This window comes from Macaca thibetana, chromosome 15, assembly GCF_024542745.1.
Source record: "Macaca thibetana thibetana isolate TM-01 chromosome 15, ASM2454274v1, whole genome shotgun sequence".
NCBI lineage: Eukaryota > Metazoa > Chordata > Mammalia > Primates > Cercopithecidae > Macaca > Macaca thibetana.
The window spans coordinates 10,395,562-10,422,093 of NC_065592.1; the positions used below are offsets into that span (position 1 = coordinate 10,395,562).

A 26,532-nucleotide genomic window follows, 5' to 3' on the forward strand; every position below is an offset into this window, starting at 1 on the left:
CTCATTAGAAAGACCCAGAGAGATAAATGACCAGACCAACCCTGTTACTGGGGAGACAGGCCAGGAGTAGGAGGGCAATGCGGAGGCTGCATAGCATGTCTTGGTGTTGGCTGTCTTGGCAAAAGGCCTTAGTACCCAGAGAGGCTGAGAGCATCACACAAGGTCCCACAGCCTGTCCAGCAGCCTCAATTGGGCTTCTGGGCTAGGACGCAGCTGCTGGCCAGGAATGTACCAGGTAGGGAGGAAGCCCTGCCCTCACCTGCACCTTCTGTGTCCAGAAGTACAGGTGACCAAGAACCCCAGCCCCACCACCTGGCCTCTGAGCCGCCAGTACATGATCAACACCTGAACACCTAGATGGCCCTGTTCACCTCCAGCAGCTCCTGGGGTTCTCGTCCTGGGATACAGAGGAGAGAGGCACAGCGGTGTGGGAGACCCATTTAATGTGGACACTCAAGGCCTGGGCAGAGTGGGGAGTGCCCAGGAGTTGGGTGGGCAGGCATGTGGGTGGGTTGCAGGCCCCACTCTTGGCCCCAGGAGGGGATGCCAGGCAGTGGGGGCTGGCCCAGGTAGGCCAAGGGGAGGCCCAGGCAGGAAGGGTGGTCCAGGTAGGCAGACCCACCAGGGGACCCTGAAGACCAGCCCTTGAGAAGGTGTCTAAGCCAGGAGGTGAGTACCCAGGCCAGAGCCTAGCCCAGGGAGGCAGGGTTGGGTCCCGGTTGGGGGCTCTCGGAGCCTAGGGGCTGGCATCACTGGGGGCCTCCCCGAGCTGCTGCTGGAACTCCAGGCGTGTCTGCCGGTTGGACTCCAGCAGCTCCTGGAGGCGGGCGTGGAGGTGGTCGTTCTTCTCCTCCAGGTGGTCCAGACAGGAGTTGATCTGGTCCAGCATGGAGTTGATGGCAGCGTATTCTGGGAGGAAGGCGAAAGACAGAGCCCAGATCCTGTGTCTCCTTGGGGCTAATGGCCACCCTCCCTCCACCGTTTCCCAGCCTGCTTCCCAAAGGGCTTTGTGCAAGTCCCTACTCCTTCCTGAGCCTCAGTGTCACCGTCTGGAAAATGGGTGGATACCAAAAGAGGAATGGCTTTGAATGAATGACACCTGAGTACTGCATCCTTTTTTCTAGGGTTAGGGTGGTCACAGGGTGGCAAGCCAGTGTCCTACATGGAAGTCCGGCCAGGTGCCAAGTCTCTGCACTGTCTGCAGCAGCTGCTTAGTGGCCAGAGCCCACATTCCTGAGTTGGGCATTCAAGGCCCCTGTCCCCAGATGGGCCCTGTTTGCCAGCCCTTCTGTGGCTCCCTTAGGGTAAAACACCCAGCGGAGTCTCCCAGCCCCTGCCTCCTAGCTAGCCCTGCCTCCCTGCCTCTTCCTTTCCTCTCTCACACCTGCCTTTACCTACCTCAGGCCCTTTGAACATGCTGCTGTCTCTGCCTGGAATGTGCTGGGTCCTCCCATCTTCCTTCCCTCCTCTCCTCCTGGATGAGTCCCACTCATCCTTCAAGTCTCAGTATGGATGTCACCACCGGGAGCCCACCCAATGCCCCAGACTGGATCAGGCCTCTATGCTGAGCCCCTAGCCCTCCTCAGCCCTCCACGACCCTCTCCAGGATTGACTGCTGTGCTTATCTGAGTGCTGTTCTGTTTCCCCATGAAAGCTGAATGGTCCTGTGTTCGCTGCTGGCTCCCTGGCACCCTCACAGTTTTGCAATAAGCATTTGTTGAATGACTGAGTGAGTGAATGAATGAAGCCTCTGACTTTCCAGCCTCTCCGCCATTGCTCAACTATCCCTGCAACCTAGAATGCCTCAACCACAACAGCCCATCAAGGACCAGCTCAAAATGCCTCCTCCAAGAAGTCTTCCCTGATCTCCACTAGAAACCATCACTCCCTCCCCTCCACGGCCACTCCAGAGCTGCCTTGCTCAGCAACACAGTGTCCCTGAGGACTCAAGGTCTGGGCCTGTGCCCACTGCGGGACCCAGTTCTGAGCCAGCCCATGACTCAGATACACTCAGCTGCCAGCTTGAGACCAAGAGGGAAGCAGCCAGTGGAGGAGCTGGAGGAGCCTATCTGGGTTATGGGTGCACTTGTGCCTGTGTTCTGGGAAAGGGCACCCATTCCCAGCCACCCTCACAGAGGACAGAGTCCTGGGAAATTGGCTGCATCTTAAAGTCCAACCCCCTCGTGGTATATAGCTAGGGAAACCAAGGCCTCCGAAGGAACCTGCCCAGGATCCTCCAGGTTGGTAACAGAGTTGAAACTCAGGATTGGACTTGGAGGTCAGGGGCACTTGGGTTTGAATTCCAGCTCTGCTTTACCCCAGCAAGTTGTTGCACCTTTCTGGAAAAAAGGGAAAACTGGGTGGTTGTGAGGATTCAAACATATCAAGAGTTCAGACAGTGGCCAGCGTGGTGGCTCACGCCTGTAATCCCAGCATTTTGGGAAGCCAAGGCGGGTGGATTACCTGAGGTCAGGAGTTCGAGACCAGCCTGGCCAACATGGTGAAACACTGTCTCTACTAAAAATATATAAAAATCCTGTAATCCCAGCACTTTGGTAGGCCAAAACGGGCAGATCACGAGGTCAAGAGATCGAGACCATCCTGGCTAACACGGTGAAACCCCGTCTCTACTAAAAAATACAAAAAGCTAGCCAGGCAAGGTGGCGGGTGCCTGTAGTCCCAGCTACTCGGGAGGCTGAGGCAGGAGAGTGGTGTAAACCCAGGAGGCAGAGCTTGCAGTGAGCTGAGATCCGGCCACTGCATTCCAGCCTGGGCGACAGAGCGAGACTCCGTCTCAAAAAAAAAAAAAAAAAAAAATAGCCAGGCGTGGTGGTCACTTATAGTCCCAGCTACTTGGGAGGCTGAGACATGAAAATCGCTTGAACCCAGAAGGCAGAGGTTGCAGTGAGCCAGGATCATGCACTGTACTCCAGCCTGGGCAACAGAGCAAGACTCCAACTCAAAAAAAAAAAAAAAAAAAAAAAAAGAGTTCAGACAGGATCTGGCCACAGCAAGTACTTAGTGGATGATCCTTATTATCAATATTTTGAATTCTGTGTCCTGGGATACAGGCTGGGAGGAGGAATTGGGGAGGCAGGTGCCCCACACCCCTCCAGGCCAGGCTTTATCTGTGTCAAGGGTACTTCCCAGTTCCAAGCCTTTGCTTCTGCCTGGGACACCACTGTTCCAAGTCCTGTCTGCCAGCATCCACTCAATGTGACCTCCTGGGAAGCTCTTCCTGATGCTCCCAACAGCATTGCCCAATGCAAACCTACCTAAAACTATTGTGGTGATGGATGCACAGCCCTGGGAATACACAAAAGCCCACTGAACTGTACAGTTTAAATGGGTAAGTTGTATAGCTCAATAAAGCTGTTACCCCAAACAAAACAAAGAGCATGCGCCATACTTACACCACATTTACTAAATCCTCAGTGTATGTTAACATGCCAATCTTTACCAAAGAGAATAATGACAATAACCATTTACTGAACTCTTGCATGCTAGAACCTGCTAAGCATTTTCCATTTATTTTTTGCATTTAATGCTGACACATCCCGGTGCAGGAGACACTAATCATTATTCCTATTTTATAGAGGGGGAAACTGAGGCTGAAGAATGTGAGAAGGGAGCTGATGGTTCTCTCTCCACACCCCACCCCTGCACTTGTAAGCACGCAAAAGGCTGCTCTGTAAGCTGCTGACATTTGGCAAGGCTGCGAGGCTACACCAGCAAAGCCAAGTGGCTGGGGATGCTGACTCGGCAGAGCGACGCCCCCGCGCCCCCCCAACCCCACGCCCCAGCCCGGCCTCTCCGCTAAGCTAAGCCGGCCAAGCTCAACCCTGCCTCCCTCAGGTGCCTCGGTCTCCCCCCAGGACTGAAGGAAGTGGTGGAGCAAGGCCCACAAGGGCGAGTGTCCCCGAAGCTGCCTCAATTTCCCCATCTGTAAAAGGGGACTGGTGACCCGCAGCTCTCACGGAGCTGGCGACCGGCTCGCGGGTGCTCGCCCTGCATCCGAGACAGCACCTACAACTCCGGACCCACTCGGGGCGGAATGGGGTGGGTTCTTTGTTCCCTTCCAAGACCCCATCCCGATTCCCCTTCCCGGGAGGGCAGCCTGAAAAAGCAAGGTTGCTCCAGCAGCCCCCTCGGGTCACCTGCTTCCCCGAAGCCATCCTCCTCGCCTTCCGCTCCCGCCTCCACCGGCATCCCCAGGTCCCCGTTGGGGCCCGACATTGCGGGCTCGGGCGCCCGAAGGGCCGCGCGACGATGGAACGCGGCGACCGTCGCGCCGAAAGCCGGCGCCGGATGGAAGGTGGAGGCGGTGGATAGAACACCGGGCCGGAAGGGTGGAACGCGGCAGCAGATCTCCGCCCAGAGGCCGGGGCCCCACCCCTGAAGCCGGAATCCCGCAGATCTCGCTCCGCCCCGCCCCGCCCCCCAGCCGGAACTCCGCCCCCGCCCCGCGTCCAGACTCCGCCCCCACCGCCGGAGTCCCACCTCCACCTGCCTCACAGTCGAACTCCGCCCATTCCGCCGCTGGCTTCACCCGTCTCCTGGGCGCTGGGCGGGGCCACCACGGTGCTGTCCCTGGAAAAGCCCGGGAGTAGGGAGGTCCAGGAGGAGGGGCGGGAGACCTCCCAAGCCCATCTGCTGCTTCGACCCCTCCGCCTGGGCGAAATCGAAAACGGGTTTCCTTGTTATTTTTTGAGATAGGGTCTGGCTCTGTCTTCCAGGCTGGAATGCAGTGGGGTGATCTCGGCTCACTGCAACCTCTGTCTCCCAGCCTGAAGCGATCCTGCCACCTCAGCCTCCAGAGTGGCTGGACTACAGGCGGGTGCACCACGCTGGCTATTGTATTTTTTGGAGACGGGGGTTTCGCCATGTTGCCCAGGCTGCTCTCGAACTCCTGAGCTCGAGCCATCCACCCGCCTCGGCCTCCCAAAATGCTGGGGTTACCGGCATGAGCTACTGGGCCCAGCCTTGGAAACGGGGTTTCCATACCTCCTGTGGCTTCAGGACATTCCTCTTCACAGCCTCGCTGAGAGTCACGAAGTGTCTCCTTCCTCCTTGCCTCTCTGCCTGCACCCCAATGGAGAGGACCCAACACCCCTACCCCTGGATCTGGGCCTTCCTGGTCTCCAGCGCTTCTTTTTTTTTTTTTTTTTTTTGAGACGGAGTCTCGCTCTGTGGCCCAGGCTGGAGTACAGTGGCCGGATCTCAGCTCACTGCAAGCTCCGCCTCCCAGGTTCACGCCATTCTCCTGCCTCAGCCTCCCGAGTAGCTGGGACTACAGGCGCCCGCCACCTCGCCCGGCTAATTTTTTTGTATTTTTTAGTAGAGACGGTGTTTCACTGTGCTAGCCAGGATGGTCTCGATCTCCTGACCTCGTGATCCGCCCGTCTCGGCCTCCCAAAGTGCTGGGATTACAGGCGTGAGCCACCGCGCCCAGCCAGCCAGCGCTTCTCTTAGGGCTCATTGGTTACAACCTGTGGGTGGGAATCAGGCTGGACTCCAGCTCTGGACAAGAGAAACAGGAACATTAGGCGGGATGGCTCCCACCTGTAATCCCAGCGCTTTGGGAGGCTGAGATGAAGAGGATTGCTTGAGCCTAGGAGTTGGAGACCAGCCTGGGAAACATAGTGAGACTCAGTCCCCCCTCTCTACAGAAAGTACAAAAAAAATTAGCCAGACCTGGTGGCATGCACCTTAGTCGCAGCTGCTTGGGAGGCTAAGGCAGGAGGATCACTTGGGCCCAGGAGTTCGAGGCTGCAGTGAGCTATGACTGCACCACTGCACTATAGCCTGGGTGACAGAGTGAGACTCTGTCTTTAAAAATAATAATTAATTAATTAATTTTTAAAAAGTTTAATTAGCCAGGTTTGGTGGCACACCCCTATAGTTGCAGCTACTCAGGAGGCTGAGGCAGGAGAATCACTTGAACTGGGAGGCAGAAGTTGCAGTGACCAGAGATCGTGCCCTTGCACTCCAGCCTGGGTGACAGGGTGATACTTCATCTCAAAAAATAAAAATAAAAAAATTAAATGTGAGGCCGGGTGCAGTGGCTCATGCCTGTAATCTCAGCACTTTGGGAGGCTGAGGCAGGCGGATCACGAGGTCAGGAGTTTGAGACCAGCCTGACCAACATGGCGAAACCCCATTTCTACTAAAAATACAAAAATAAACCGGGTGTGGTGGCGTGCGCCTGTAATCCCAGCTACTCAGGAGGCTGAGGCAGGAGAATCACTTGAACCCGGGAGGCAGAGGTTGCAGTGAGCTGAGATTGCACCACTGCACTCCAGCCTGGACAACAAAGAGAAACTCCGTTTCAAAAAAAAAAAAAAAAAAAAAAAAAGAAAGTTTGGCCTGGAGCAAACCTACTTTTGTTTGTTTGTTGTTTGTTTGTTTTGAGACAGAGTCTCGCTCTGTTGCCCAGGCTGGAGTGCAGTGGCATGATCTCAGCTCACTGCAACTTCTCCTCCCCGGGTTCAAGCAATTCTTGTGCCTCAGCCTCCCGAGTAGCTGGGATTACAGGTGCATGCCACCACACCCGACTGATTTTTTTTTATTTTTAGTAGAGTTGGGGTTTCACCATGTTGCCCTGGCTGGTCTCAAATTTCTGACTTCAAGTGATCCACCTGCCTCGGCTTCCCAAGGTGCTGGGATTACAGGTGTGAGCCACCGTGCCCGTCCTGGACCTACCTTTTTTGTTTTTGTTTTTGAGACGGAGTCTTGCCCTGTCGCCAGGCTGGAGTACAGTGATCTTGGGTCACTGCAACCTCCACCTCCCAGGTTCAAGCAATTCTCCTGCCTCAGCCTCCAGAGTAGCTGGGACTACAGGTGCGCACCGCCACGCCCAGCTAATTTTTGTACTTTTAGTAGAGACGGGGTTTCACAATGTTGGCCAGGATGGTCTCGATCTCTTGACCTCGTGATCCGCCCGCCTCGGCCTCCCAAAGTGCTGGGATTACAGGCGTGAGCCAACGCGCCTGGCCCCTGGAGCTACCTTTATAAGTTGAACTTTGAGAAGTCAAAGAGAAAAAAAAATTAAAGTTTAAATTTTTTTTTTTTTTTTTTTTGGAGATAGAGTCTCCCTCTGTCGCCCAGGCTAGAGTGCAGTGGTGCGATGTCGGCTCACTGCAACCTCTGCATCCTGGGTTCAAGCAATTTTCCTGCCTCAGCCTCCCAAGTAGCTGGGATTACAGGGGTGTGCCACCATGCCTGGCTAATTTTTGTATTTTTAGTTTCACCATGTTGGCCAGGCTGGTCTCGAACTCCTGACCTCAGGTGATCCACCCGCCTCGGCCCCACAAAGTTATAGGTGTAAACCACCATGCCTGGCTAGATTTAATTTTTTTTTTAAATAAAGAGAAGTAGGAATAGTTCATTTTAGGAAGAGCCCCTTAACTGGGACAGGAGCAGGACAGGGGTGAGGCTACCCTTAGTTCAAGCTCACCTCAAACCCACCCAGGACTGTGTGTCACATTCTCCAATAAAGGAAAGGTTTGCCGCCCCCTCCTGTGGGTGCTGCAGTGGAGGGTGGAGGGCCGTGGGCAGAGTGCTTCACAGACTGCTCATCAAGAAAGGCTTCATGATAATCGGCCCAGCTGCTGTCATCCCACACTCCACTTCCCAGCTAGGAGAGGGCAGCTTGCCCACAGTCACCCAGCTGGCAAGTGTCACCCCTGGGTTGGACCCAGAGCTATGATCCTGACCAGGGGTCCAGCTAAGAATTAGGCCCACGTTCTAGGCAGAGGGGTCACCTACTGGGACTCCAGTAGCTATAGTGCATGGAGGTCTCATGGCTGCAGCAGCCTGGACCTGGTCTCACACTGGCTGTCCCTGTGGGCAGGCCATCCTCAATGCCAGATCAGGCCCAAGCGTGTATCCCAGACAGTGACAATGGGGTGGAATACTCTCTTGTCCCAGAAGCCACCTTCACTGTTCTACCTGAGGAAGGCAGGGGCATGGTGGAGTCTGAAGTCTGCTGTGAGGGTCTCCACCGACTTGCACATGGTCAGCCCTGCCTTCTCCCTGAAGTAGATTGAGCGAGAGCAAGAAGGACACTGAACCAGCACCCAAAGAATTTTGGGGAATGGCCTCTCATCCAGGTCAGGCTCACCTCCTTTTTAAAGCTTAATTTTTTTAATTTTTTTTTTTTTTTTTTTTTTTTAGAGACAGGGTCTTGCTGTGTGGCCCAGGCTGTAGTGCAATGGTACAATCATAGTTCCCTGCAGCCTCAAACTCCCCACCTCAGCCTCTGGATTAGCTGAGACTACAGGTGCACCACCACCACACTCAGCTAGTATTTTTATTTTTATAGATTGAGGGTTTCACCATCTTGCCCAGGCTGATCTCAAACTCCTGGGCTCAAGTGATCCTCCCACCTCAGCCTCCCCCACATGCTCAGATGACAGATGTGAGCCGTGGTGCCCAGCCTAGCCTGCCCTCCTTTTTTTTTTTTTTTTTTTTTTGGAGACGGAGTCTCGCTCTGTCGCCCAGGCTGGAGTGCAGTGGCTGGATCTCAGCTCACTGCAAGCTCCGCCTCCCGAGTTCACGCCATTCTGCTGCCTCAGCCTCCCGAGTAGCTGGGACTACAGGCGCCCGCCACCTTGCCTGGCTAGTTTTTTGTATTTTTTAGTAGAGACGGGGTTTCACCGTGTTAGCCAGGATGGTCTCGATCTCCTGACCTCGTGATCCACCCGTCTCAGCCTCCCAAAGTGCTGGGATTACAGGCTTGAGCCACTGCGCCCGGCCAAGCCTGCCCTCCTTGACTGAGAGTGAGGCCCTCAGCAGAGAAAGAGATTTGCTGATGCTCCGCTGCCTTTGAAGGAGGAAGGAGCCAGAGACTAAAGGGTGCAAGGAAGACAGCATGAGAAGCTGGGAAAGGCAGGGAGCAGCTTCCCTGAGAGCCTCTGGAGGGAGCACAGCTCTGTGGACACTCATTTCTGCCCAGTGAAACTGGTTTCAAACTTCTGACCTCCAGAACTGAAAGCGAATATATAGGTGTTGTTTTAAACCCACAGTTTGTGGTGATTTGTGATAGTGACACAGGATTTTTCTTGGTCATTCTACCAGCTGGAAACCCCCAGCCAGTGACACCCCTGCCCAGGCAGATGTCAGCCCTGTTATCTGCTCTGGCCTGTGGCTCCAGAGCCGGCTCAACCCCACCACTGTTACAGCTTTCTTTGTACCCTCACTTGGTGGGTCCCAAGCTCTTGTCCCGAATCCAAGAAGAATGAGGATATGCTGTATCCAGTCAAATGGTGAGGAGGACAGAGAATGATTTTGTTGAGTGATGGAACAGCTCTCAGCAAAGAGGGGATGTGAAGGTGGTCCCGCACCCCAAGTTGGGCAGTCTCTCCCTCAGTGTGGCTGGGTCCTGGGCTTTTCTGGACTCAGAATGGGGAATGCATGCTGACTGGCTTGTGAGTATGCAAAAAAGGCTAAAACAAAGGCACTACTCAAAGGTGGGCATGACAGTATAAAAAACCAGTTAGGCACTTTGGGAGGCTGAGGCGGGCGAATCACGAGGTCAGGAGTTTGAGACCAGCCTGGCCAACATGGTGAAACCCTGTCTCTACTAAAAATACAAAAACAAAAAATTAGCTGGGCATGGTGGTGGGCACCTGTAATCCTAGCTACTTGGGAGTCTGAGGCAGGAGAATCTCTTGAACCCGGGAAGTGGAGGTTGCAGTGAGCCAAGATTTTGCTACTTCACTCCATCCAGCCTGGGTGATAGTGCAAGACTCCGTGTCTTTAAAAAACAAAACAAAACAAAACAAAAAAACAAAAAAAACAGGCCAGGCGCAGTGGCTCATGCCTGTAATCCCAGCACTTTGGGAGGTTGAAGCGGGCAGATCATGAGGTCAGGAGATCGAGACCATCCTGGCTAACACAGTGCAAACCCCATCTCTACTAAAAATACAAAAAATTAGCCAGGCGTGGTCGCGGGCGCCTGTAGTCCCAGCTGTTTGGGAAGCTGAGGCAGGAGAATGGTGTGAACCCAGGAGGGGGAGCTTTCAGTGAGCTGAGATCATGCCACTGCACTTGAGCCTGGGCGACAGAGTAAGACTCCGTCTCAAAAAAAAAAAATGTTTAGGGATGGGGAGGTATATGTAAAAATGTAAAATAGGTGAAGGGTGGGGATCAATCAGAGGAAAGCATGCCAAGTAGGATGACAGGGTCTTAATCTGGTCCATGGATTTGAGTTGTAGCATAGCTTTCAGGCTTTAAACTGTCTTTGGCTTGGAGGTGGGGTTTCACCGGGGACTTGCCCCTATCTGCCAAGATATTTGTCTGCCTGCCTTTTTTTTTTTTTTTTTTTTTTTTTTTTTGAGACGGAGTCTCGCTCTGTCGCCCAGGCTGGAGTGCAGTGGCGCTATCTCGGCTCACTGCAAGCTCCGCCTCCCGGGTTTACGCCATTCTCCTGCCTCAGCCTCCCAAGTAGCTGGGACTACAGGCGCCCACCACCTCGCCCGGCTAATTTTTTTTTTGTATTTTTAGTAGAGACGGGGTTTCATTGTGTTAGCCAGGATGGTCTCGATCTCCTGACCTCGTGATCCGCCCGTCTCGGCCTCCCAAAGTGCTGGGATTACAGGCTTGAGCCACCGCGCCCGGCCTTTTTTTTTTTTTTTTTGAGACGTAGTCTCGCTCGCTCTGTTGCCCAGGCTGGAGTGCAATGGCACAATCTCAGCTCACTGCAACCTCTGCCTGCTGGGTTCAAGCAATTCTCCTGCCTCAGCCTCCCAAGCAGCTGGGACTACAGGCGCGCGCTGTGACGCCCAGCTAATTTTTTTGTATTTTTAGTAGAGGCGAGGTTTCACCATGTTGGCCAGGCTGGTCTCGATATCCTGACCTAGTGATCCACCCACCTCGGCTTCCCAAAGTGCTGGGATTACAGGTGTGAACCACCGCGCCTGGCCATCCTGCCTCTTTCAATAGTGGCAATAGGAAACTCAAACCTCTGGCCACCTGGAAGGAAACACAAAGCCCTTCTAGGCCCTAAGAGTTTTTGATCCTGAAAGGCTCAGCAGGCCCAGGGGCGACAAGAAGCTGCCTTGCTTGGGCCAAGCTAGGAAACTGGATCTGCTGCTCCATTTGGAGCCCAAGGGCCAGGCGTGCTGGGTGCGATGTCCACTCCCTTGGCCAGCTAGCAGTCCTTGGGTGCCTTTCTCAGCCCAGAGCCTCTCGGGGCTTGGGAACAGTCCCATCCCTCTCTCAAAGCCCGGGCTGCCCCAAGCTGGCCTCTTCCAGGAGTCTGGACCAGACTTTCAAGGCTTTGGCAACATTTGGTGGGCCTGGGTCTCAGGCCTGTCCTGCTCCTTGGGGTCCGAGGCTGGAGCTGGCTCACAGTATCAGCATCTCTCCTTAGCCCAGCCGAGGGTGAACGGGGTGGTGTGTCTGTCCATGGGGTTTCCGCAGAACTCCACCCACTCTGGCCTCTGTCCTTGCACCGGGAAAAGGGGCTGGGGAGGGAGTGCCTGTGTGTGACGTGAACCTGCAGAGGTTGCCTCTGTGGCCAGTGGGGGACCAAGGGCTTGTCAGGCCTGACACGGGCAGCCAAGTGATGAGTGCAGGCCTGGAGCTCTCTGAGTCCTGGGGAACTGGATTCTTGGCGGCATAGCCACTCCTCACTTCCCCCTGGCCCTGCCCCTGGCTTCAGAATGCACCCCCAACGTGGCCTGGATGTCATCAGGCGGGGAGGTGTGGAGTAAAGGGCAGTGCTCTGAAACGGGGTTAGCATGGACATGGCTCCTCACCCATGGGGCCCACAGTGGGCGGCAGAGGGCCAGGGACCACCCCCGCCGAGCCGACCCTCTCTGCCTGGAATGGCCTCCAGCTGCACATGCCCCTGCCACACTCTGATGGGGTGTGGCCCAGTGTGTCTGCGATGGACTGGGCACCCTCCTAGGCAGGGGAATGTGAGAACTGCCGCTGCTCTGGGGCTGGGCTCCATGTCATAACAGGAGGGAGTGCGGTGTTACACCACGTGGGAAGGACTCAGGGCAGTCAGCCACAAAGCTGCTGGTGATGACGGGGGTGGGGGGCTTGTGTCTTCACTCTGCAGCCCTAACACCCAGGCTGGGTTCGCTGGGCTCCATCCTGGGGGTGCAAACCCTGGGAGTGATGCCAGTGGGAGCCCCTTGCCCCTCTCCTTCCTCAAAGACCCAGGGGTCAAAGAGTGTGGACTCAGAGGCCTGGGGGCATATGTTTATTTAGCAGACAAGGTGGGGCTCCATCAGCGGGGTGGCCTGGGGAGCAGCTGGGTGGGTGGCACGGTGGGGAGCATCTCCCAGCTCCCTCAATGGTGTCCGGGCTGGTGAGGCAGCTGGCGGCACCCTGGACAGAGATGGATATGAGGGTGATGGGCGGGGAGATGGGAGGCACCTGAGATGGGGACAGCAGAATAAAGACAGCAGCAGTGCTGGTGGCAGGGGGAAGAACAAAGGCAGGCCCAAGACCCCCAGCCCACTGCACCCTGGCCTCCCACAAGCCCCCTCCCAGCCGCCCGGACACACTCACTGTGCACTCAGCCATCGATACACTGGTCTGTTGGGGAGAAAGTCCGTCAGAACAGGCAGCTCTGTGTGTGTGTGTGTGTGTGCGTGTGTGTGAGTGTGTGTATGTGATCCCTGACTGCCAGTTCCTCTGCACTGTCCCTGGGCAGCCCCTGCCCCACCTGGCCCAGCTGCAGAAGATGTGGAGGTTCCTTTCAGGGATGGGGCGACAGAGGGGCAGATGGCGGGGCAGGGGATATGGGAGAAAGGCCTGGGGAGGGAGAGCCCTGAGTGAGGCCCAGCTCCCAGGCTGCTCGGGCACCCAGGTCTCCCGCCTGTTTACTAGTCCAGGCAGCCTCTCAGTCTGGGGGAGGCCAGTGGCTCTCTGAATGGCCTGACTGGAGCCTCCTGCCCAAGCCAGGCTCCCTGGAGTCAAGGACAGCTCCCAAGTCAGTGGTGAGCAAGTCCCCAGGGGAAGGAGGACAGCCAGGACAGCAAAACCCAGGGTGATGAGGCCTGGGAGGGTGGGGGAAGATGACCCAGAACAAGGGGGCCTGGGAGGGTGGCCGGAGGTGTCAGGCCAGTGAGACTGAGAAATGGATACTCGAGCCTGGGTCTGAAATCCTCATCTGGGCAGACCCTGGCTAAACTGCCAGGAAAGAGCACTTGGGGCCCGGGTCCCTGGGAGTCCCATAGACCCTGGGGTGGGGCACAGTCTTCCTGGACCCAGAGTGGCTTCCAAGGAGCTCCTGGACCGTCCACTGCTCCGGTGACTGAAGCTGAGGACTGAGTCTCTCCTCTCCCTCCTCCCTGGCAGGGAAGCATCCCGCCTGAACAGTTCCCATGTCCCCGTCCCCTCATCCAGACTGGCCATTACCAATTGGGACAGAGAAGACGATGTGGTTTTCAGGGAGGCCCAGAGATTTGGAGAAGTGGATGAAGTTCTCCTTTAGTTCCGAAGTCAGCTCCTTGGTTCTCCCTGTGACCAAGATGGCCAGTGAGTGGCCGGTAGACACCACATAAACATCGTTGAATGAGTGGATGAGGCCTCAGATCCCTTCCTCATGGAGGGTCTATGGAATGACCTCTTCCTGCAGGTGGGGACCGGCCTCCCCTCCAGCTAAGTGTGATCAGGAGCCAGTCCCCGAGGGGATGGGAGAGGACCCACCGTAGAGGGTGATCTTGAAGTACTCCTTGTTTTGAGAAACCTTCTTGAAGAACACCATGGCATACTGTTTGTAGTTGGTGCTCACCACTCGAACGACGTAACTCGTTAATCCAGGGTGATCTGCAGGCATGGATGGTGAGGGGTCAGCCCTGCCCTGGATGGGAGGAGGGAGCTGCCCCCTCCCTCCCCAGCCCATCAGCTCGGGCTTCTCCCCATACAACACATCCGTGTGGAGGGGCAGGAAGGTCTGTGCCCCCGCCCAGCTCCCCAGAGCCCCAGCTCAGTGCCCCACCTCACTCAGGACTCACTCTGAATGTTGCCCAGTGTGAACTCGCCAGGCTGGGAACCTGGAACAAAAGTTCTGATCCAGTAGTCACACTTCTCTTTCCTTGGGAGGGAGAGATGGGTGGGTGAGAGGGGAGACAACCCAGGCTTGGGCCTCCTGTGCCGGACAAGGTGGGGCCAGGGCAGCAGCAGGGTTCTGATGCTCTCAGTCCGGCCCAACCCGTGATGGCTCATCCCCAACTATCTGGAGGGGCCCTACCCCACCCAGCCGAGATGGGCCTGGGCCTTCCCCCCGAGCTGATCCCAGGCTGTCCGTCCGGGTCTGCTGCCTGGGGCCCCTGGACCCTGCTCAGACCCTCCAGCACCCCATGTCCTTCTTTCCTTTGGCTGCCTCCCTGGGTGGTTTTTCCCCCACACACACAGCAACCCTGCATTTCTCCCCTGCGCTCAGCTTGCTGCTTCTCTTCCTATACCCTCTCCTGGGGATCCACCTTGGTACTTCCAGTCTGCTCCACGCCAACCGTTCCTCTACCTCTCGGGTCAAACCTGACCTCATCCTTGAGTCCTCCCACTTCCCATCCCCTGACACCCCAGTGCTGAGCTCCCCAACCTGTCTGTATTCTGCTCCTTGCTCCACAAATGCCCTAATCCCAATCCACTCAGCTGCCAGTCAGAAACCCACTGGGGAGGCCGGGTGTGGTGGCTCACGCCTGTAATCCCAGCACTTTGGGAGGCCGAGGCAGGCGGATCACCTGAGGTCGGGAGTTCAAGACCAGCCTGGCCAACATGGAGAAACCCTGTCTCTACTAAAAATACAAAATTAGCCGGGCATAGTAGCACAGGCCTATAATCCCAGCTACTAGGGAGGCTGAGGCAGGAGAATCACTTGAGGTGGAGGTTGTGGTGAGCCGAGACCGTCCATTGCACTCCAGCCTGGGCAACAAGAGTGAAACTCCGTCTCAAAAAAAGAAAAAGAAAAAGAAAAAAGAAACCCACTGGGAACGGCTGATCCCTGGCTCCCTGCCCCTTCACCCTGCACCTGTTCTCTCCCACCTGTGATGGCCCTGCTTCACTTTCGCTGGTCTCCCGACCTCCCAAGCTGCACCCCACCAAGTCTCCCCACCCTGCAGCCAACTCTAAGCCACTCTGCAGCAGATCCGCCGGGGCAGGGCCTGAGGACTGTGCTACGTGCTAGTGTGGCTGCCTGCCCCGCCAGGCTGCTCAGCAGCTCTGCTCAGGGCGACCCTGTGATGGCTTGCTCCTTCCTGAAGTGGGGCTCTTTCTGACTCCGGCCCCTGCCGGGAACACCCCTCACTTCCTTTTGAAGCAGGTTGGCTCTTTTGAGACCACCTTCCTGGAAGCCCTCCATGAAGGCCCTGGGTGGGGTTCCAGGCTGGATCCGGTGTCCCCTCCTCCCGCTCCCGGCACCCCTCCTCTCTCCGTCTTGTTTTTTTTTTTTTTTTTTTTTTTTGAGACGGAGTCTTGCTCTGTCACCCAGGCTGGAGTGCAGTGGCCGGATCTCAGCTCACTGCAAGCTCCGCCTCCCGGGTTTACGCCGTTCTCCTGCCTCAGCCTCCCGAGTAGCTGGGACTGCAGGCACTCGCCACATCTCCCGGCTAGTTTTTTTGTATTTTTTTAGTAGAGACGGGGTTTCACCGTGTTAGCCGGGATCGTCTCTCGATCTCCTGGCCTCGTGATCCGCCCGTCTCGGCCTCCCAAAGTGCTGGGATTACAGGCTTGAGCCACCGCGCCCGGCCTTCCGTCTTGTTTTCTAACGACTGTGCGTGTCCATCGCTACCACTGTCTGTGTGTCTGCGCTATAAACGTTGCCCTAAGGAACGCAGGAAGGATGAACACAGATGAATTCCGGGCAGAACAGTGAGGTGAACGACAGGATCCCTCAGCTTTGGCCATCCCTTGCCTGTGGTATCAGTCTGCCTCTCATACCCCCAGGAGATGTCAGCCCTCACCTGAACAGGATGGAGGTGACGTTGTAGCTCTTGTCTTCTTTCAGCTCATAGATGGTGGCATACATCTTTAGCGGGGCTTCGTCTTTTCTGCCAACTGCATTCCCTGACAGGCCTACCACATACCACTTCCCCTGGAACTGCAGGGGACTGATGATAGGCACAGCCCAGGAGTGGCCCTAGGAGCCACCCCTCCAGCTCTGTCCCTGTGGCACCTCTGAGCCGCCCAGCCTGGAACCACGAGCCCCTCTAGCTGGGCAGCAGGGCCCAGGCTGGACCTGCACTGGTGAAGGGGCAGGCGCAGGAGGCCATCAGCCTAGAAGGGAGGCCTGGGGGAAGAGGCGGTTCTGAGTCTGGCAGGGAGGAGGGTGACCTCCTCACAGGAGGAGGCACATGGCTGGTGGGCCTTCCTGAGCCTCAGTTTCCTCATCTGTGTGGGGGGGACTAAAAGTGTTCCCACCTTCCTTGGACAATGGGGGTTATGGGAGAGGGGACGTGGACCTGGGGAAGTCTGTTCAGGCTGGGATGGGGGTGGGGATGGGGGGAAGGGGCATGGTTTCCTTCAGGGACCCTGGTGGCACAGTGAGCTGAAACCTGGACCTCGGACTCCTGGCGTCCTGGAAACCTGGAGTCCTGCCCAACGCTCCTCCTGAGTCTCTTCACCTCTCCTCCCCTCTGCTCCCACTCTTCCCCGGGCCCCGCCTGCAGGCGCCCCTCTTGGCCCCTTACCTGGTTGTCCTGGAAGTTCTGCTGCAGAGGGACCTTGCTCAGAGGTGGGGCCGGGATCAGGTCTGAGCTGGAGTCCTGGGCCTGGGCATGCAGGGCCCCCAACAGGGCTAGGCCCAGCCACAGGAGACCTAGGGGCATGATTTCAGGGCTGAGGAAGCAGGCGCTGTGGTGGCTACTGGGCCTGGCAGGAGTGGAGGCGAGTGAGAGGCTCACCTGGGTGGCCCTATTTATGGGCTCTAGCGTGGGCTGATCCATCCTTTGCCAAGACCAGGAAGATGAGGCAATTGCCAGCAACTCATGCGGAAACACTTGGCAAGATTTCTGCCCCTGGTCAGGATTGGGCAAGACAGAAGGATGGGGCGAGTGAGGGACATTCCCAGAGTGCGGCACCTCTGGCAGGGACAACGACTCCCTCTGCGCACTCCTTGTGCCCTTCCGTTCTTCTGATTGCCCTGTGTGTGGGCTGCTGGCCTGTGAGCTGGAAGAATTGTCATCTCTGACTCCCCTGCTCAGCTGGAGCCCAGGGTGGGGTATGTGCCCTGTGGTCCCCTCCCCATGCCCACAGAAAGGAAAGAATGAATGCCTCCTTCCCACAGGTCACGTGCTGTTTCCTGGTTCTTTTAAGGGCCAGAGAAGGGTGGCGTGGCTGACAGTGGACAAGGAAAAAGAAGGCGTCTGCTCTGAACTCATGGAGCCCAGAATCATGGCCCTCCCAGGAGCCCCATGCCAGGACCTGAGTGTGCTCCAGAGGCCTTGAGACAGCTCCTTGCCCCATTTGCAGGGGGGGACCCCAGCGGACCCCAGAGACCCCCGCCTCTCCTGTGAGTGCCGTGGGAAAAGGCCCCACACAGGGCACACGGGTTGAGTGCTGAGGCTACAGTCCCTGTCCTGGGTGAGTCGGGCTGATGGGTGGGGGCGTGAAGGCGCCACACTGCTGCTCTGGATACTTGTTGCTTTGGGTCATTGAGAGTGCAAGGATCTGGCCTTATCCTTGAGGTCACTGAGACCATCCCTCTGACTCTAATCACAGTCTTTGTCCATTGAACCCAGCAGCCCAGGCCAGGGGTTCCGGAGCCGAGATGGCTGGTCCCAGCCTTGTCCAGTAGGGAAGCAGTTATCTCAATGGGGGCCTGGCTGGCATCCTTGGGAGGCAGTGATGAATCGTACGCCCTGCACAGTGTCCGCAGAGATGGCGCACCCATGTCAGCCACGAGGGCTGAGGCCGTCCTGGATGCTTGACCTGAGGCTGGACTGAGAGTTCGCTGCTTTTAGAGCTTTCAGTAGGATTAACGGGGACCTCACTGGCTCTGCCTACGTGCTGCTTGGGATCCCCAACCTGGGCTCGGGGGCAGCGGGGCCTCAGGGAAGGGGCCCTGGGAGTCCTGAGCTGGGGTTAGTCTAGAGAGGCCCCCACTGGATCCCTGCCCCCTCAGGCCCTGTCCTGCCTGCCCGGTTGGGTGATGAAAGGGCAGGAAGCAAAGATGAGCAAAACTGCAGGGGAACGATGTTGCACCAAAGCCTTCCCTCTCTCGAGGTAGCCAGTGGCTACTCCCTCCCTCCGAACCCCCTCTTCCCCTCATGACCTTGTTCCCAGGAACTCCACCTCTGCTACTCTCTTTGACCTTAAAAGTATCCTCAGCCAGGCCGGGTGTGGTGGCTCATGCCTGTAATCCCAGCACTTTGGGAGGCCAAGGCAGGTGGATCACGACGTCAGGAGTTCGAGGCCAGTCTGGCCAACATGGTGAAACCCCATCTCTACTAAAAATCCAAAAATTAGCCGGTCGTGGTGGCGGGCACCTGTAATCCCAGCTACTCGGGAGGCTGAGGCAGAAGAATTGCTTGAACCCGGGAGGCGGAGGTTGCAGTGAGCCGAGATCATGCCTTTGCACTCTAGCCTGGGACAGAGCGAGATTCTGTCCGGAAAAAAAAAAAAAAAAAAAAAAAAGTATCCTCAGCTGGGCACAGTGGCTCACACTTGTAATCCCAGCACTTTGGGAGACTGAGGCAGGTGGATTACCTGAGGTCAGGTGTTCAAGACCAGCCTGACCAACATGGTGAAATCCTGTCTCTACTAAAAATACAAAAATTATTTGGGTATGGTGGCACATGCCTGTAATCCCAGCTACTCGGGAGGCTGAGGCAGGAGAATTGCTTGAACCTGGGAGGTGGAGGTTGCAGTGAGCTGAGATTGCACCACTGCACTCCAGACTGGGTGACAGAAGGAAACTCCATCTCGGGGGGGGGAAAAAAAAGTATCCTCAGGGACCAGCCTGGCCAACATGGCAAAACCCCATCTCTACTAAAAATACAAAAATTAGCCGGGCGCGGTGGCTCACGCCTGTAATCCCAGCACTTTGGGAGGCCGAGGCGGGCGGATCACAAGGTCAGGAGATCGAGACCACGGTGAAACCCCGTCTCTACTAAAAATACAAAAAATTAGCCGGGCGCGGTCGTGGGCGCCTGTAGTCCCAGCTACTGGGGAGGCTGAGGCGGGAGAATGGCGGGAACCCGGGAGGCGGAGCTTGCAGTGAGCTGAGATCCGGCCACTGCACTCCAGCCTGGGCGACAGAGCGAGACTCCGTCTCAAAAAAAAAAAAAAAAAAAAAAAAAAAACAAAAATTAGCCAGGTGGGGTGATGCATGCCTATGATCCCGACTACTTGGGAGGCTGAGGCAGGAGAATGGGTTGAACCTGGGAGGTGGAGGCTGCAGTGAGCCAAGATCGCACCACTGCACTCCAGCCTGGGCGACAGAGTGAGACCCTGTCTCAAACAAACAAACAAACAAACCACGCATCCTCAGGGAGGTTGAAGTGGGAGGATCACTTGGGCCCTGGAGGCCCAGGCTGCAGTGAGCTATCATTGTGCCACTGCACTCCAGCCTGGACAATAGAGTGACCTGACTCTCAAAAGCACCCTCTAGTCTACGGTGACTGCCTTATGTAGGGGAGACCAGTGGGTGGAGCCCCAGAGAATTTGAAGTTGGGGATGGGGCAGTGTCACGGATCTCTGAGGACCCAGGACTCCAGCGTATGAACGTGGTGGGTGAGCAGGGCACTGGGTCTGCAGCGGGAAGACACCAGAGCCAGGTGCAGAAGGGAAGATGGCCCCGCTTGGAGGTCCCCCAGCACGGCTTGAAGCCTGGCTCCTCGGCATGCATGCAGATCTCTGCCTAGCTCCCACCCCCATCAGGCGCTCCTCCATAGAGAGAGCGGCTCTGGGCTTCTGTCAGGTCATGCACGGACAGCACCGGGCCCCAGAGTGTCCCTACGCGAGGCTGAGTTTCTTGATCAAACCCATGCAGGGCTCATTCCTCTCTGCACCAGCTCCAGGCCTGTCTCCTACCCACTGGCCTTGGCCCTCTTCAGAGTCCAGCAGGGCTGCAGGGAGGTCAGCTCTACACACACCCACCACACAAGCTTCAGGACTCAGCACTAGGAAGGTTGGGTAAGGACCGTGGTGTAGACCTCCCATTCAGACTTAACTGACTCCAAGGGCTCCAGGGTCGACAGGACACTGGGGCCCCATTCCTCACCCACCCCCTTCTCACTGGGCCCCATTCATTGGGCCCTGGCCAAGGAGGGTACACAAGGGTTCACACTGCTCAGTGCTTGGGGGAGTCCCTGGGCCCCGGGGCTCTTGGGACAGTCTCCATGACACGTGTGGTACCGTGCATGGCATGCCAGGCACCCACCCGCCTCCCCTCGGCCCCTCCTGTGGTTTCCACCGTGGCCGCTGGACTGGTCCTGCTTTCTCTCAAGGAGCTGCAGGTGTCTCTAGTGAGCCCTCAACGAGCCACGCAGAAGCTTTGGGGCCAAGCCCCTCCTGAGAGGACCTGGGCTGGGCTCCCAAGTCCTGCTGTGCAGGTCGGCTTAGCAACAGCAGGAGCTTAAAGACAGGTCCCTGCCTGGGTTTTCGGTGGCCAGAGGCCGGAAGCACTCCGGCCGCTCCCGACCCCCTCTGCCGTCTCTAGCAGGCAGCTCTCCCCACTCTCCATGCCCAAGCGCGGGTGCTCCCTGGAGGCTGCAGCAGCCTGTCCTCCCGTGGAGAGGCCCGGGTCTCATCCACGCATGAAGGCAGCAAGACGCTTCCTGGCGGTTCTTCCATCTCAGGAATCCAGTCTGACCCCCTGTTCTTGTTTCCGGATCTTGTGAGCAGTGTTCAGCGTGGCCATGAATGGTTAACCCTCTGACGTGTTTGAAGGCTGGGCGGAAGGTGACTGGGTAGGCTTCTAGGAGCCAGGGACCACACCTGGAAGGAGTCTACAGTCAAGATGCCCCCAGGAGGCCCAGTCACAGATGCAGGAAGTCTTGGTGTCTGCAGATGCCCCCAGGAGGCCCAGTCACAGATGCAGGAAGTCTTGGTGTCTGCAGATGCCCCCAGGAGGCCCAGTCACAGATGCAGGAAGTCTTGGTGTCTGCAGATCGGCCCTCCTTGGTCACCGCAGGTCCAGGCTGGGCACCCGACTCTCAAACACCCAGGAATGGGAGGAGCTGTTTAGTGTGAGGCGTTTGCCCTGCCAGGGCCTTGGGCTGTGTCTCTTGTTTCCAGAAACAGTTTTCCAACCCCCATCTTGGCCAAGGCTCGCCAAGGGGCCTTGAGGCCCTCCTGCCCCTTCTACCTGCCAGGGATCCTGCCTGCCTGTGGAAAACCCCTCCCAACCCTCCCCCAAGTACACCCACTGGATTCCTCCCTATGGTGAACCCCTGGGGTCCGCCAGACAAAGGGAAGCAGGCCCTGCTGCCTGAGGTCTGGGCCCAGGGCCCTTGCTGGTTCCATCCCTAGGTGCCTGGCCCAGGCATGCCGCTTAGATGGGTGCTCTGCCTCTTACTCCGCAGCCTGGACTCCCATGCGGGCGAGAGGGCCCACAGTGATCATAGGTGGCAGCGAAGTGGACGTCAAGGCTCTGAGCAGGGTATAGGGTGGACACAGGCAGCGGCAGGCAGTGGTGGGTGGATGCCAGGCTCCTGTGGAGCTGGGCCGCAGTCCTTCTGTCATAGGCCTCTGTCCCACATGGCCCTGGCGCTGCTCAAGACCAATGCTCCTCTCAGCTCTGCACCCCTCCTGCCTGGACTGCAGCCCCCAGCACCCCAGGAAAAGGGCGTTTTCACTGCGGCCACCCCTGCGCTACCCCACATGCTCGCGCCCTCCCTGCTCTCCAGGTCCTTGGCTGGGCCTCCACTGGCACCATCAGAGGTGGCTGGGTGAGAGGACCAGTCTGGCTCTCCCGAAAGCTGGTTCTCCCGAGAGCCCAGGACAGGCCAGGAGCGTGCCCAGCTCAGGGGGCAGGGGAGTAGGTTCCGGAAGGGTCAAGTGAGACCAAATGTCCTTGAACACATCCCTGGTTCCAGAACAATGCACAGCCTCCTGCCTGGGGCCCCTCTGGTGCCCTGCGGGGGCTGAGGATGGAACAGGCTGCAGCCTCTCATGCCCTCCCCTCATCCCAGTGGTGGAGGGAGATCGCAGACCGGGCCCCAACTTCTCCTTGGCAACATGTGTTTTTTTCAGCTGAGGGGGTGGGTTCTGTGGCTGGGGCTCCCCCTCTGGGGGAGGGGGACATGAACAAGGCTGTGACAGGCAGTGAGGACCAGGTCTGGCTCCAAAGGGAGAACATGTTCACCTTCAAAAGGAGGGGCCAACTTGGACCAGCGCAGAGTGGGGTGAGGGGCAGGGAGGGCAGTGCCAGCGGCAGAGTAGCAGGAGACGCCCGAGAACACCCAGAGACCTTGGTCTTCACCTGGCCACTGTCCTTCTCAGCCCGATTCTCAGAGGGCCCAGGTCAGAGGTCGAGGGGGGAAGTGTGAGTTTCTGGGTACAAAGCTTGGTGGCCCAGATCTTGATCCGGAGGGAGGACCACTTCCTGTCCACTCCCATGACTCAGAATCACCTGTCAGGAGGGGAGCCCTCTGCGTTGCCATGATGGGCAGGCCCAAGGCTGCAGGGCACAGGTCTGGGTGCCCCTCCCTGGGCCCAGACTCTCTCAGGCCTTGGGTGGGCACTGGCCTCTCCCAGGTCACCGCAGTCCCAAGTGCCCCTCCCTGGGAGCTCAGCCTGGGTCTGCCCCAACTGAAGTGTCTTGTGGTTCTCCAGGTTCTGCCTACAATCCGAGGTCCCCCTGTCCTGGGCCACCTCCCCACACCGCTGGGTCCCACCTCCTCCTGACACGCTTGGGTCCCCTGTCCTCAGCTACCTCCTCCCACACTGCTGGGTTCCCTTGATTCAGGTCCCTTCCTTCCCAAACCTCTGGGGCCCCCGGCTTGGCCACCTCTTCCCCACATCCACAGGCCACACCCCTGGCTTTTTCTCAAGAGTTCGCTTTCTTAACAGTGAATTTCCTATTGTTAGCATCTTCTGCAATCTAGAGAAGCCAAGAAGTTCCCAAATCATCAAATTACTACAGCAAATTACCACAAACTTGCAGTGAGCTGTTATACCACTGCACTCCAGCCTGAGCGACACAGTGAGACCCTGTCTCAAAAAAAAAAAAAAAAAAGAAAAAGAAAAGAAAAGGAATAAGAACATTGTTGCTCTTCAGGAAAGGAAAAACATCTGGGTCACACCACCACCACCAACAAAAAAGAGCTTAAGTGTCATTTGCCTTTGAGTAATTAACGTATTTCATTCATTCACCTTAAAAATCAGGCAGTAGGTACTGCAACAAATGTGCACCAAGAAAAGAACAGGCATTAGGGTATTAACCATTATGAAAATTAAAAAATAAAAATAAAGAATAAGATCCTTAATCACATTTGCAAATACTTTTTTTTTTTTTTTTTTGAGACATTGTCTCACTGTCAGCCAGGCCTCAATGGCGCGATCTCGCCTCACTGCAACCTCTGCTTCCCGGTTCAAGCAATTCTCCCAACTCAGCCTCCCAAGCAGCTGGGACTACAGGTGTGTGCCACCATGCTTGGCTAATTTTTGTATTTTTTTTGGCTGGGCGCAGTGGCTCAAGCCTGTAATCCCAGCACTTTGGGAGGCCGGGGCCGGTGGATCACGAGGTCAGGAGATCGAGACCATCCTAGCTAACATGGTGAAACCCCGTCTCTACTAAAAATACCAAAAAAAAAAAAAAAAAAAAAAAATTAGCCAGGTGTGGTGGCGGGCGCCTGTAGTCCCAGCTACTCGGGAGGCTGAGGCAGGAGAATGGTGTGAACCCGGGGGGTGGAGCTTGCAGTAAGCTGAGCTCGCACCACTGCACTCCAGCCTGGGTGAGAGTGCGAGACTCCGTCTCAAAAAAAAAAATTTTTTTTTTGTATTTTTAGTAGAGATGCACTTTCACCATGTTGGCCAGGCTGGTCTCGAACTCCTGGCCTTAAGTGATCCGCCCACCTCAGCTTCCCAAAGTGCTGGGATTACAGGTATGAGCCACCACGTCCAGCCTCTGAAATTTTTTTTCTACATAAAGTTATATTTACATTATTCATTTACATGGATATATTTTCGGGGGCCATTTTCCAGCCAGCATAGTCCCCTTGACCCCACAGACCCCTTCTCCCCACACCCTGGGTTCCTCTTGTCCTGGGCCACCTGTACTCCAGACCACTTCACAAAGGGACTTGGACCCCTCTCAGGAGGGGACCCAGGTCGTGGGCAGCCTCACCTGTGTAGAGAGCTGCAGCTGGGCTGCTCAGAGAGCCCCCAGCCCAGGGCTGAGGAGCTTCAGGGCTCAGCTGTGTCCCAGGCAGGTGCTGGGGCTCGGGGTGGGAGCCTGGCCCTTCTCCCAGTGTCTCTCTTCCTTTTTTTTTTTTTTTTTTTGAGACTGAGTCTATCTGTGTCACCCAGGCTGGAGTGCAATGGCGTGATCTCAGCTCACTGCAACTTCCGCCCAGGTTCAAGCAATTCTCGTGCCTCAGCCTTCCTGAGTAGCTGGGATTACAGGTGCGTTCCACCACGCCTGGCTAATTTTTGTGTTTTTGGAAGAGACAGGTGTTGCACCATTTTGGCCAGGCTGGTCTCCAATCCCTGACCTCAAGTGATCCTCTTGCCTCCACCTCCCAAAGTGCTGGGACTATAGGCATGAGCCACTGCACCCAGCCTGTGTCCTCCTCTTACTGCCTCCCCCCACCCTGCCTCATCCCCTTCCTGTGTAGCTCAGGGTACGTACAGGCACCAAAGTGCACACCAGTGTGTCCCCCCTATTAAATGTGCTGTGAGTGTTACAAGCCACCCAGAGGGCCTTGCCTCCTATGCAAAGGCCTCAAAGGTGGTTCCTTCCTGACCAGAGTCTCTCTCCTTCTAACTAATTATCCTCACTAGGAGCAGGCACTAGGAAGGAACCAATTCTCTGCCTCCTGCCCAAGGAGGGCCATTTCAGAGAACCACAGAAGAGGAGCTGATTGCCAGCCTTGGAGCTTGTGGACTGGGGTCCGACTACCGCCAAGAAAAGTCTAAAGGCAAGGGATGGGCTGGATCTGCTCTTGCTGGTCAGTGGAGAGGAGGCTGCCCAAGGTCTACCACTCCCCAAGGGCCGGCAGGGGTGTCTGGTCTTTCTGTGGCCTGAGCGAACCTTGGGGAAGATCCATTCGAAAGCAATCCTGGCTGAACAGGAGTCTGGAAACTTTGAAGACCTCCGTCTACCAGACAACAGGATCCAGTAAGAAACAGACTCAGGCCGGGCACGGTGGCTCACACCTGTAATCCCAACACTCTGGGAGGCCAAGGCAGGCGGATCACCTAGGTCAGGAGTTCCAAGACCAGCGAGGCTAACATGGTGAAACCCCATCTCTACTAAAAATACAAAAATTGGCCAGGCGTCGTGGTGCGCACCTGTAATCCTAGCTACCCAGGAGGCTGAGGCAAGAGAATTGCTTGAACCCAGGAAGCAGAGGTTGCTGTGAGCCAAGATCATGCCACTGCACTGCAGCCTGGGTGACACAGCAAGACCCTGTCTCAAATAATAATAAAATAAAATATGTTTTAAAAGAAGGGAAGAGGCCGGGCGCGGTGGCTCACGCCTGTAATCCCAGCACTTTGGGAGGCTGAGGCGGGCGGATCACAAGGTCAGGAGATCGAGACCATCCTGGCTAACACAGTGAAACCCTGTCTGTACTAAAAATACAAAAAATTAGCCGGGCGTGGTGGCAGGCGCTTGTAGTCCCAGCTACTCAGGAGGCTGAGGCAGGACAATGGCGTGAACCCGGGAGGCAGAGCTTGCAGTGAGCCGAGATCGCGCCACTGTACTCCAGCCTGGGCGACAGAGCGAGACTCTGTCTCAAAAAAAAAAAAAAAAAAAAAAAAGAAGGAAAGAAAGAAAACAATCAGGAGAAGAAATCAAGAAGAGAGAAAGATTTTCCTATTTTATGGGAATATCAAAGACAAAACTTGACTCTTAGAAAAGACTAATTGAATAGAAATTTGGAAAAATTTCTCATGACAAAAAGATATAAGGCACAAATAAACAACCATAGAAATAAAAAATGAACAGAACTATAGAGTTCTAGAGATATTAAAAGATAACGAGAGAATGCTATAAGGAAATGGAAAATTTCCCAGAAAATTATAAATTACAAAAGAGATTCAAGAAGAAAAAAAACATGAGTTATCCTCTGACCGTTAACAGAAATTGAATCAGATGTTAACAAATCTTCCCATAAAGACAACACTAGGCTGAGTGCCGTGACTCATATCTGCAATCCCAGCACTTTGGGAGGCCAAGGCAGGAGTATTGCTTGAAGCCAGGAGTTTGAGACCAGCCTGAGAAACATGGCAAAATCCCATCTCTACAAAAAAAAAAAAAAAAAAAAAAAAAAAATTAGCTGGACGTAGTGGTATGCACCTGTAGTCCCAGCTACTCGGGAGGCTGAGGCAGGAGAATCACTTGAACCCCAGAGGTAGAGGCTGCAGTGAGCCATGATCTCGCCACTGTACTCCATCCTGGGCAAT

At 56.1% G+C, this 26,532-nt stretch overlaps 6 protein-coding genes across 12 annotated transcripts in view; 3 read left to right on the forward strand and 3 right to left on the reverse strand.

Moving 5' to 3' along the window:
* Positions 1–2,965, forward strand: part of CIZ1 (CDKN1A interacting zinc finger protein 1) — a 31,110-nt gene extending 28,145 nt beyond the window's left edge. Inside the window, exon 18 of the mRNA XM_050759831.1 lies at positions 1,404–2,965. Within this exon, the coding sequence (XP_050615788.1) occupies positions 1,404–1,412 (9 nt within the window). The 3' untranslated portion in view covers positions 1,413–2,965. The remainder of the gene's footprint in view (positions 1–1,403) is intronic.
* Positions 1–26,532, reverse strand: part of DNM1 (dynamin 1) — a 158,627-nt gene that overhangs the window by 96,064 nt on the left and 36,031 nt on the right.
* PTGES2 (prostaglandin E synthase 2) overlaps positions 1–26,532 on the forward strand; it is a 110,769-nt gene that overhangs the window by 66,272 nt on the left and 17,965 nt on the right. The window lies entirely within an intron of this gene.
* The window catches only part of DPM2 (dolichyl-phosphate mannosyltransferase subunit 2, regulatory), a 285,267-nt gene that overhangs the window by 53,383 nt on the left and 205,352 nt on the right, over positions 1–26,532 (forward strand). Inside the window, exon 1 of one of the 4 annotated variants that reach the window (XM_050760489.1) lies at positions 17,427–17,436. The exons of the other annotated variants lie outside the window; for them this stretch is intronic. The gene's annotated coding sequence lies outside the window, so the exon portion shown is untranslated. Of the gene's footprint in view, positions 1–17,426; positions 17,437–26,532 lie in introns of those variants that run through there. 4 annotated transcript variants of the gene reach the window in all.
* Positions 427–26,532, reverse strand: part of BBLN (bublin coiled coil protein) — a 287,657-nt gene continuing 261,551 nt past the window's right edge. For 2 of the 3 annotated variants that reach the window (XM_050760501.1, XM_050760500.1), the window contains exons 2-3: positions 4,158–4,306; positions 427–909 (exon numbers count right to left, since the gene is read on the reverse strand). In XM_050760501.1, coding sequence (XP_050616458.1) covers positions 737–909; positions 4,158–4,236 — 252 coding nt within the window. In that variant the 5' untranslated portion in view covers positions 4,237–4,306 and the 3' untranslated portion in view covers positions 427–736. Of the gene's footprint in view, positions 910–4,157; positions 4,404–26,532 lie in introns of those variants that run through there. The other variant, XM_050760502.1, reaches the window with a different exon arrangement.
* On the reverse strand, positions 12,200–16,866 carry LCN2 (lipocalin 2). 2 transcript variants are annotated; one of them, XM_050760339.1, is made up of 7 exons: positions 16,650–16,866; positions 15,924–16,060; positions 13,977–14,056; positions 13,669–13,788; positions 13,378–13,479; positions 12,526–12,552; positions 12,200–12,342 (listed from the first exon to the last, which is right to left on the reverse strand). In XM_050760339.1, exons 1-6 carry the CDS (start codon positions 16,785–16,787, stop codon positions 12,533–12,535), a joined length of 597 nt encoding a protein of 198 aa, XP_050616296.1. In that variant the 5' UTR covers positions 16,788–16,866; the 3' UTR covers positions 12,200–12,342; positions 12,526–12,532. The 2 variants fall into 2 exon arrangements, with proteins under 2 accessions (XP_050616296.1, XP_050616297.1); XM_050760340.1 differs by having other exon boundaries at positions 12,200–12,390; positions 16,650–16,842.